The sequence below is a fragment of the Nicotiana tabacum genome, chromosome 15 (assembly GCF_000715075.1).
Source record: "Nicotiana tabacum cultivar K326 chromosome 15, ASM71507v2, whole genome shotgun sequence".
Taxonomy (NCBI): Eukaryota; Viridiplantae; Streptophyta; class Magnoliopsida; order Solanales; family Solanaceae; genus Nicotiana; species Nicotiana tabacum.
The window spans coordinates 87980272-87992035 of NC_134094.1; the positions used below are offsets into that span (position 1 = coordinate 87980272).

General features: G+C 37.2%; 1 protein-coding gene across 1 annotated transcript; it reads left to right on the forward strand.

Annotated features, from left to right (window-relative positions):
* The first annotated feature begins 2813 nt into the window (after window positions 1–2813).
* LOC107821126 (putative methyltransferase PMT7) lies at window positions 2814–10642 on the forward strand. The gene is made up of 7 exons (XM_016647534.2): window positions 2814–3366; window positions 4952–5366; window positions 6068–6357; window positions 6865–7248; window positions 8871–9117; window positions 9203–9341; window positions 10222–10642. Exons 1-7 carry the CDS (start codon window positions 3177–3179, stop codon window positions 10378–10380), a joined length of 1824 nt encoding a protein of 607 aa, XP_016503020.1. The 5' UTR covers window positions 2814–3176; the 3' UTR covers window positions 10381–10642.
* Window positions 10643–11764: the final 1122 nt, after the last annotated feature.

Here is an 11764-nt window from a genome sequence, read left to right on the forward strand (position 1 = left end):
GCAAGTGTACTATTATAACTCAAACTTGCAATTTCATCAAAGAATAACATTTATCAGTACATTCAGGGATTTAAGCCCCTATGTAGCCTCAAACATTGCTCAAATAGTTCACAACAATGTTACAAATGTGCGAAGCATCATAGCTTAAATTTTATCAATCAAATTCTAGGCTTATAAGAGCCCGAGCACAACCCGAACATGAATAAATAAATTTGGTGCCCGCACATGGGTTCATTCCCACGCATGTGCGCACCAAATAGCACGTAGCTATCACAATAATTCAGGCAACTAGTGCCTCAATCGAGTTTAAATAAGATAATTACCTCAAACAAATAAAATCACTTTGCTAGCAAGCCCTTCCCGCACGTATCAAACTTCGGAAGGCTCGAATCTAGCTAAAAATAATGTAATACTATCAATATAAGCTATAAGAATTGATTCCAAATGATAAAGCTAAGTTCTTTAACCAAAGTCAAAAAGTCAACCCAAAAGGTCAACCCCGAGCCCACGTCTCGGAATTCGAAAAAATTAATAAAATTCAAACACCAATTCAACAACGAGTTCAACCATACCAAAATTATTAAATTCCAATCTCAACTTGACCTCCAAATCCTCAAATTAAGTCTATGAAGTTTTTATAATTTTTTCCAATTTGTCCAATCCAAAACACTAATTAAATGGTAAAAATAATGATAGATTCATGTATCTTAACCAAATCCGAGTTAGGATCACTTACCCCAATCAATACCTTGAAAATCCCTTCAAGAATCGCCCAAATCCGAGGTCTCTAGCTCAAAATATGAAAAACGCGTTCAAACCCCTCGTTTTTGAAATTTAATAATGTTGCCCAATGATTACACATCGTGATCGCAGATAAATCCACGTGATCGCGAAGAACACACTTTTCAGTGGCCAAAAATCCTTCTATGCGATCGCACCTTCAGGTTCGCGAATGCGGTGGCCCAATTCTCATACCTACGCGATCGCGGATCAACTTACGCGATCGCGAAGAACCAGAGCGTGTGAATCCCACTCCCCCCCCCCCTTCCTTCTTCGCAAACGCATCCCTGCACCCGCGTTCGCGTAACACAATATCTCAAAACTCCGCCATCGCAAACCATTTCTCGCGATCGCGTAGACCAACTCCACCAGTCGCCCAATTAAGCCTTCGCGATCGTGAACCTTCCTACGCGATCGCGATTAAGGAAACCAGACCTACAACATCAGTAATCTTCAAAGTCCAAATTCCAATCCGTTAAACATCTGAAATCCACCCGAAGCTCCTGGGACCTCAACCAAACATACCAACAAGTCCTAAAATACGATATGAACTTTGTCGAGACCTCAAATCACATCAAACAACATCAAAAATACGAATCGCACCACAATTCAAGCCTAATGAACTAATAAATTTCCAACTTCAATAATCGATGCCGAAACATATCAAACCAACTCCGATTGACCTCAAATTTTGCACACAAGTCATAAATGACACAACAGACCTATTCCAACATTCAGAACCAAAATACGAGCTCGGTAACCATAAATTCAACTCTCGGTCAAACTTCTCAACACTCCAAACTTTTATTTTTTCAACTTTTGCCAATTCAAGCCAGAATCACCTACGGACCTCCAAATCAATATCCGGACACACTCCTAAATCCAAAATCACCATATGGAGCTATCAGAACTATCAAAACTCCATTCCGAAGTCGTTTATACATAAGTCAACATCCGGTCAACTCTTTCAACTTAGGCTTCCAACCTTGGGACTAAGTATCCCAATTCATTCTGAAATATCCCCGAATCCAAACCAACTACTCCGGTAAGTCACATAACAACAAATGAGCATAGAATAAGCAATAAATAGGGGAACGGGGCTACAATACTCAAAATGACCGGTTACACATGATGTATAAAAAGTATTTTCTTTCATTTCATATATAAAAGTACTTTATTTTCATGTTGTAGAAAGAGTACTTTCTTTTTCAACCAAAAAAAGAGTATTTTTTTTTAGTTATGGAGCACAAATTTCGACGTTATTTTTACGTAAAAAAGTAAACCAGCACATTAGGGCATTTGGGGGGGGGGGGGGGGGGAGGAGCGCAGGAAACATGGGGACTTGGGGGAAGGGGGTGAGGAGAGTAGCATATAAATTTATTTTCCAAAAAAAAAATTCTACTCTCTAACCAAACACAAAAAAATATTTTCCGAAAAAAACTTTTACTTATCAAACCAAACAAGAAAAAATAAGTGATAAAACCACTTATTTTCTAGAAAATATTTTCCTACGTACCAAACACACCCTAGTCAATATTCTTTTACAAATCAGTAGATCTCACTTCTTCTAATTTTATACTTTACCGAATATGTGGGAATAAAGGTTTTAGGCTAAAATTTTTAACAATAACAGTGTAAGTACTTTAAATAGGAGAAGAGAAAAGAATAAAAAATGTTAACGACTTTTTGGGCAAAATGAGGAAAAGATTAATGTATTGCCCAAAAGTCTAACACTTTTTTTATTCTTTTCTCTTCTAGTATTTAAGATACTTAAATTGTTAATTGTTATAAATTTATGAGATAGAATAGAAATTTTTCTTCCGTATGCATATAAAAGTTATCCATCCTCTATTAATTTTTTTTTTTACTTTTCGCTCCCTCTTTCCTACCATTAATTTCTTTATTTTTTTTTTATTTCTATCATTTTCTTATTATTAATCCTTCAATTTATTTTATTTCGAAATGGCGCAAGCACGGATAATTTAATTATTTTTAATTATATTTGATGCACCTTCACTTATCAAAATTCTCCTAGAAAATCAAACCTATATATCCGAATCATATGAATTTATGCACCGAGTCCTGTCTGCTCCCACAATAAGCGTAAGCGTTGTTCACATAATCCCATTATCCAATTTCCCCGACCCCAAATGTAATGAAAATAATATATTTCGAAAAAGAAGGTTATAAAATTGGAAAAGGAAAGTTACGAGGAAAGAACAGAACACTCGACACTGTTCACTTCTGGTTCAGCTCCGAAAACACAAAAAACCTGAGATCTATCGATCTCAAGGTGTAGAGTGTCTTTCCACGAGCCCCTTCTTTTGATCTCATTCCAAAATCATACTACATTTTTCTACATATCGTGTGGAGTGAGAGAATTGAAAGAGGGAAAAATGGGTGGATCTTTGATAAGCTCGAGGGCCTTCGATTGGAAAACAGGGCAGATGATAATGGTAGCCCTTTTAGTAATGATAGGTTCTTTTTATAGTGGTACTCTTTTTGGCCGTAACCCATCTCTCTACGCTCCTCAACAAGAAGAATTCACTCTTGCTTCCAACACCACTTTATCAGAAACATCCTCTGGTTAGTCTCTCTTTTCCTATGCTACAGTACTACTAAAAATTGCAACTTTTTTGTTTGTAGAAAGAATTTAAAGAATATTTGTATTGAGTACTCCTAATATAGTACTCCTCTTTCCCAGTTTATGGGATGCATTTTCCTTTTTAGTCTGTCTCAAGATTCTGTCTTTCTTTCTTTCTTATATTCGGTGCTCAATCAAACAACATTACATAAATTGTGATTCTCATTAAGTTGTTTATCTTGATATTAGAAGGAAGTTAGGGCAGTGCAGCTTACTTTTTGTCCATTTTGGTTTTCTTGGGATTTAGATGAATCTGCATTTCCCTATAGATCAGAGATTATGTCACTGGTACTTGAATCTGATCTTTATGTTATGCATGAGCAAACTTGTTTCTTGTTGAGGCTTATCCGCATGGACATTGTTCTGATTATTTTTTATTGGGGCTTGTTAGAAATAAATATGCGGTTACTTAGTTAAAACAGAGGCGTTAATCCTTCAGTGGCTTATATTTTGTCAAGTAGTTTGGTAGAAAGTTGCAATTTTGGTAGTCAGTAATTGGAATGTTCATAAGAGGTGGCTTAAATGCTTGTAAGTAATGTATGTCATAATATGTCCCGTAATAATCCCGGCAAGGGTTGTAGATGAGGATATCATCAGAAACCCCCAATTTAACCTTCTTAAGGTTCAGAAACCTTATGCTTCGGCCGTTGAAAGGTTGAGATAGCATTTTAGGGCAAAAGGAATCAACATGATTTGCAACGTCCTTGGTGTTTCCTAAGAGAAATATTTGGTATATCAGTTTGAAGCATCGTGATTTGGCGGTATCGTGACCTTAGATCCAATATAGGGAAATACTTATCCCATTTAATTTATCCAAAAACTCCTCCATGACGTGTAGTAAATTTGTTCTTGACTGTGTGACTATTTAACTCTTAATCCCTACTCATCCTTAGCAGTCATCTTTCCTTTTTTAAGCATCAATACTTACAGAGATGGGACTATATCAGATATTGTGAGTTGGTTGTGCAAAAAACGCTTTCACTCTGATTCAGCTTCCTCCCTTGTTTCTGTTTTCAGGCTTTACTTCTGTAATAGGAGCATTTTATCGTTTTTTTTCCCGCATGCACAGTGAAGTTAGAAACTTGAATTTTTTTGGTATGATGTTTACAGCTGGGTCCAGCCTTTTCCGCACTACAGCTTCTGAACGGTTTGTTTGAACTTTTTCTTTGAGGATTTTCAAGGCATGTTGACAAAATCCATATTGTTCTTGCCCATGTTGCTTCCAATTTCCTGCTTGTCAACCTTACTACTCAGGAATTCCGTCTAGAAACTGAGAGGCAATCTGTTAGGCAGTCAACGTGTGTCCATGTGAATTTGTGTCCTGTTTTTTCTCTTACCATTTTACTTCCTTAAATTTGTTACTCTCACCCTGTGTCATTTTTCTTTTGCTGGGGAGAGCAGTCCCTAGTTGGTTGAACGTTGAGCTCTCAGAATTAACTCTCTTTTCGTTGACTGCTAGGCATTTTTGTTTTACTGGCTTCCTATTATTGAAATCTCGGATCCATGTATTTAAAAATATGCATGCAGGTGTTCTGAAGTTTACGAACAAGATTGCTCTTTCATATCGGATGGTACCCCTCACAATCCCTGAAACTGGGATAAATGTATGTCCTCTGAAATTTAATGAGTATATCCCCTGTCATGACATTTCTTATGTTAAAGAATTGATGCCAAAATTAGATCTTTCAAGGAAAGAAGAGCTAGAGAGGCATTGTCCTCCACTTGAAAGGCGCTTGTTTTGTTTGGTGCCACCTCCAGCTGACTATAAGATACCAATAAGGTGGCCAACTAGCAGGGATTATGTATGGCGGAGTAATGTAAACCATACACGTCTTGCGGAGGTAAAAGGAGGACAAAATTGGGTACATGAGAAGGATCAGCTTTGGTGGTTTCCAGGTGGTGGAACTCATTTTAAGCATGGAGCTACAGAATATATTGAGAGGTATAGGTTCTGTTTCTCTTTCACTTCTCCTGCCCATGTGATTGTTGGAGTTGCAGCCTTTTGATAATTCTACTACATTATTTCCTGTCATAAGCATGCAAAATGAAAATCGATTTGAAACACACGATGGCTTTCCTAAAGCAATTTAACGAAGCTAATTTATGTTGTACTAGATGATCCATTTACACTTATTAAGAATGGTGAGAATCATTTACACCCTTAGTCCTAAGAAGGTTGTCCCCTTTCAATACCCAAGAGTCGAATTGTCACGACTCACTTTTGGGGATGTGAAGTGCGCCAAGTGAGGCTGGGCTTACCTGGAAAGCTTATTTTTTCCTATTATGAGGATCAGATATAGTTTCCTCTGTGCCGGGTGTTTCAAAGTTTTCTAACATGTCAATAATTTGCCCGAACACCGCCATCATAAAAGAAATGTCAATGGCTTTTCAACAACACACATGAGCTTGGTTATACAAATCAGTATACTATTTTGTAGTTGATCACGAAAATTTGATAATATACGATTTCTCGAAAAATCTTAACTGAATTCGTCTAATAAACATCTTAAACAATGCAAATTATTAACGAAAATCTTCAATTTTGCATCATTTCACCTTGTATCTAGATACACACGAGTGTCAATCCTTCATGCTACCATTCTTTTATGTAGCTGATGTACTAAATTCATTTCTTCGATGCAGGTTAGGAAATATGACAACCAATGAGACTGGTGACTTGCGTGCAGCAGGGGTATATCAGGTGCTTGATGTTGGTTGTGGGGTTGCTAGTTTCTCTGCCTATCTTCTTCCTCTAAATATAGAAACACTATCTTTTGCTCCCAAAGATGGTCATGAGAATCAGATTCAATTTGCTTTGGAACGAGGAATCGGTGCTATGATATCTGCTTTAGCTACGAAGCAGCTACCGTATCCAAGTAACTCTTTTGACATGGTCCATTGTTCCAGATGTCGAGTTGATTGGCATGAAAATGGTGAGTGTTTCTTTTATTGAACATGCGAGCCTTATATGCTTAAATGTAATTGACCTAGATGTAATTGCTTTACGTTAAATAAGGAAACTATATCTAATTATTCGGCTGTCTACATCCTGCATGTTAACAGTAGAATGGTACATAATTTTGGAAATCTCAATGAACTTAATGTTGTGTTAGAATCTACAAGGCCTTAGATATCTTTCCATAATATTCTTGTTCCACCAGCTTGATTATCATGAAGCTATTAGCTTATTCTTCTTATGTCAATGTAGACTTTACTCAAGACACTCTCGTGGCAACTAAACTGTTATAGCTGAGTTTCAAACTATGGTACATAACTTTCCAAACTATGCTTATGACTCTGTTCTCCTAAGGTAATTAAATCTAAGTAGACTTTTCATAGGTTAAAACCGACAGAGTTATATGTTAGCTGTGCATGTTATGTAAACACAGTATTATTGTTTCACAATGCCTAAGTATTTTATCATTTGGGTGCGCGTGCAGATGGTATTTTACTCAAAGAAGTGAATCGCATATTAAGATCAAATGGATATTTTGTCTATTCAGCTCCTCCTGCCTATAGAAAGGATAAAGATTTCCCAGAGATATGGGACAAATTAGTAAATCTAACTGCTGGAATGTGCTGGAAGCTTATTGCACAGAAAGTTCAGACAGCAATATGGGTTAAGCAAGAAGATAATTCATGTCTTCAGCATAACGCTCAGGAGCAGCTTGTAAACTTATGTGATTCTGAGGATGATTTGAAGCCATCGTGGAAAACACCTCTGAGGAACTGTGTTACCCTTAGTGATAGTTCGTCTTCTTTGAAGAAACTACCTCCTCGACCACAACGTCTTTCAGAATATACACAAAGTCTCAGTCGGATAGGTTTGTCAATTCTCTTCCTTGGTGTGGTGTATTGATGAGTTTTCCTGTTTTAGTTCTCGAATCACTTTTAGTGAATATGTCCCTCATGAAGCGCAAAGTTCAAATCTTAATTCTTTATTATGCTGTTGAGAATCAGAACGAATATGCATGGCCTAGCATGTCAGGAGCTTCTGCTTGATCATATTCATTCGGCTCTTTTTATAGTCTTCTTTAACCAGCAGTTTAAAATAGGTAACGATTCATAATGATGGAAATCTCAATTCTCTAGCATTTGTATGTGATAGCATTCTTGGATAACAAGTGGCTATGTTGCTTCTTAAATATCGAGTAGTGATGGCAGAGACGTGATGATGAAATGACTAGGTAGGCTCTAACAATGTGAGGTTTTGAAAAAGTTAACGCATTGATGCTTTCAATGACGATGTTGTTTTCCTACAAATATAGAGATATTAGTAGCTTGCAAGCTAAAGGTTTTCTCAGTGCTCGAGTTTTATTTTAAGATCTTAATTTTCTGGCTAAATAATGGTCCACAAAAGTTGAAATAACCCCCTTTTATCTTCAAAAAAAGATAATCCGCAGTGTAGTAAGCTTGTTTTTTCAAGGAAATCCGTTTAAAATTGTCTTAGATAAGTGAAAAAATCTTTGCATGATCTAATATATGGCGGCAGCTATTCCAGTTGTCCGGCAATGCTTTATTTGTCCGCATTTATATTACAACTAAACAAAAGTATAATTGGGTAGGTCACTTTAGGGACATCCGATAAAAAGTATAGAGTAGTTTATTATAAAACTCTCTTTCATGCTATAGAAGTATTAACTCAAATAGATGTGGTTAGCAAGAAAAGTATCCGCTAGCATTGAGAAGGTACTTGAAAACCTCTTATGAATCTATTCAATCACATGCCTTCTAGGGGGGAAGAAAACTTTATATCAGGTATGTTCCAATGCAATTTCCAGCTTCTTCTGATAGTATGTTAGATGGAGTATAAGATTTCTGGTGATCGCAAGAATTGTTTGCATGCTATCATGAAAGATTTTGTGGAAGAGGGGATGTGAAGGCTCCGCTTCACAACTTTTTGAAACCCTTTCCTGTTTCTCTCTTTTTTTTCGGCGACTTAAGAATCTGTTGTTAAATTTTGGAATGTTTATTGTATTTCTTGGAGAAGTGTGAAACTTCTAAAAGATGCCTTTCTTGTTTCCAAATTAGACAATCTCCTAATAACTGAATAAAAAATATTCAACTTAAGATGGAACAAACAAGGAGTCGCTGTTGAGTTGGGGTTTTTCCTCATCCTATTACTTCTTCTAGCTTCAACCATTTCTATATTTCTTGCACATGAGAGTTGGCCTTTTCAATCAGCAAGGTTGCATTTGTGGTTCCTTTTCATTTCTCTCAAACTGTTAGTGTTATTTTTTCCTCAACCGTCAATGTTATTATCTCCTCTAAAAGATCATTTCTGGCCTAAAATGTTAATTGAGGCTGTTGCTGTGCTTTTAACACGGGACTACTAAGACACCTATTCCTTGTGTATAATTCTGATCAAGATAGATTCATGGAGATTTTTCCTTTCATTTTTTCGGAACTCTCATTACGTCTGACATGCTCAATACATTTCTTGCAGGTATTGATCATGAAAAGTTCTTAAAGGATACAATCTATTGGCAAGATCAAGTTCGCCATTACTGGAGACTGATGAATGTTGAGGTGAAAGAAATACATAATGTAATGGACATGAGTGCTTTCCTTGGTGGGTTTGCGGTTGGCTTAAATACATGGCCTGTTTGGATAATGAATGTAGTTCCTGTAACCATGAATAACACCCTGTCTGCCGTTTATGGAAGGGGTCTTACAGGCGTTTTTCATGACTGGTATGCTATTAATTCATTGTACCTTACCTATAAGCTCTCATCTGAATTACAAGTGCCATAACAGAATATCTAATCAAATTCGTAGGTGTGAGCCATTCTCCACATATCCCCGCACTTATGATTTGTTGCATGCCAATCATCTTCTATCTCACTATAAAGATCGTGAAGAAGGTTGTAGAGTTGAAGATATCATGCTGGAGATGGACCGTATTCTACGACCTCAGGTAAAGGATTTTCATTCCGACTTGATGCTTGAGAGACAAAATAGTTAATCAATTGATAAACTGAAAGCATCTGTAAGACTGATTGTTTGCATTTCATAGTTCAGAAAAATCAGAACAAGTCTATTAGTTCGATAAATGACATATGTGAAAGATATAACCCCCTCAGTAAAGGTAGCATTTGTTTCTCGAGTACAAACCAGGTTTACAAATTAGCAAAATGCATTTAACAGTCACAATGAGGAAAAGCAAGTGAACAGACAGGGTGAAAAGAGAACTCAATTCCACAGTATAGAACATGGAATTTCGGAAATTATGGTATCTGATTGGATGAGTAGTTCCTTTATATATTAACCAACTTAATTTACAAACTTTGACATTTCACTATATGTTCGTTTCTATCAATACCAATGGAAAACATAAATCCTTGATCTCCACATCTGTTGAAAATAGCGTAGAGATGGAACTCGAAAGTGTGTTAGTTTCCCAAGCAAAACTTAGACATTCTACTACTTGTTTTCAAGTTTTGCGCTGACAACTTCTTCATAGAGTTTTAATTGACATAACGGCTCCCCAATTTTTCTTCGAGCTCAGTGTTTTGGATGAGAGTTAGTATGATCATTCATGTAGCTGGAAAAATGTTCCAATGTAAGGATTTTTAAAGGACTCTTCGGATTAGTGGAACTGTGACAAATTCAAAATTTCTTTTTTAACTAATTATGTGTAGAAAAGTGAGACTCCCTTTCGATGTAAGAGATATTACATATTTATGTCAACTGAATAACAGGATCCAGTTGGTATATCCATTGAGTAATTGTGACATGTGAATATTCATGTAGAAGTTTCAATTGTGAACAAACTTAATGTTCTCAAGTTTATGCAGGGATTTATCATTATTAGAGATAAAGAATCTATCATATCAAGGATCCAAGCTCTTGCACCAAAGTTTCTCTGGGACGTCCAACTACATTTTCTAGAAGACCATCAGAAAAAGTCGGAGCCGGTCTTATTTTGCAGGAAAAGGTTTTGGGCTGTTGCTTAAAGCAGTTTTGCCTGCGATTGTTAGCTGAAATGCCAATGCTGAATGTATACCATTATATTCGTGTCTAACTTATTCATAAGATGGTAAATCAGTTTGTCTCATAGGTAATGCTTTCTGTTTTATCAGTTTGCAGGAAGCCAGAATGTGGTTCTTAACTTGTAATTGTTGTACACATGAGAGAACAACTTCACTGTTGTAACATAAAGAACTACGATTTTGTCATTTTAAACAAATGAAGACTGAAAAATCCCAGTTCATTACAGTTTTGCTAGCTAGTACTTCAAAATGAATTGAACCATAATCTAGAAAAGATGATACCATCCTTGAATATTTAAGGCGTGATCCTTGCATTTTCCGCACACTGAGAAGCTTTTCATAGGAGGGGATTTCAATGGCCACATTGGGGCGATGTCAGGGGGCTACGATGATGTACATGGCGATTTTGGTTTTGGAGTTAGAAACTGAGGTGGTACGTCCCTGCTGGATTTTGCTAAAGCTTTTGATTTGGTGATAGCTAACTCTAGTTTCCCGATGAAGGAGCAACACTTGGTCACCTTTCAGAATTCAGTGGCCAGGACCCAGATTGATTATCTACTCTTCATAAAGTCTGATAAAGGTCTGTGCGCGGACGGTAAGGTCATCCCAAGTGAAAACCTCACGACTCAACATAGGCTTCTAGTCATGGGATTTAGAGATCATGAGGAAGCGAAGAAAGAGGGTTGTGTTTGGTCTACCTAGGATCAAGTGGGGAGCTTTGACAAAAGACAGAGCACAAGAGTTGGGAGATAAGTTGCTGGCTATGGGGGCATGGAGGAGTAGTGGGGACGCGAGTAGTATGTGGACCGCGACTGGGATTTGAGCTAGGCGACTTAGAACACTTTGAGTGTCATCGAGACTTTGGATATTGTAGGCGTATAAGAATCGAGGAGGTTGAGGGGGCTATGTGTAAGATGAACAGGGGGAGAGCGATCAGTCCTGACGAAATCCAGGTGGAATTCAGGAAGAGCATGGGTAGGGCGGGCTTGGTGTTAGCCTTCACATTGTCACACCTCTTTTTTCCCGAAGGGAGGAAAGAAAGGAGTTTTTTCCAATTTAAGTGACATTAATCGAAATGAGATTATTTATTTATTTCAGAGTCGCCACTTGGGATAATTTATGGTGTCCCAAGTCACCGGTTTATTTTAAATCCCAAATCGAGGAAATTTGACTTTATTTATGGTCCGCGAACACAGAAGACCGGGTAAGGAATTCTGTTAACCCGGAAAAAGGTGTGAGGCACTCCCGAATTCCGTGATTTTAGCACGGTCGCTCAACTATCAATAATCGGCCTAATTATCTGATTTGATACATGTTTAAAGCCTATTGCGCATTTTTACTTTTTTAA

Bases quoted from the DNA above. Each gene is read 5' to 3' on its own strand.
- LOC107821126 (XM_016647534.2), top strand. From the start codon at position 3,177: ATGGGTGGATCTTTGATAAGCTCGAGGGCCTTCGATTGGAAAACAGGG. The intron at 5,367-6,067 runs GTATAGGTTCTG...TCTTCGATGCAG, and splicing joins GCTACAGAATATATTGAGAG to GTTAGGAAATATGACAACCA. The intron at 9,118-9,202 runs GTATGCTATTAA...TCAAATTCGTAG, and splicing joins ACAGGCGTTTTTCATGACTG to GTGTGAGCCATTCTCCACAT.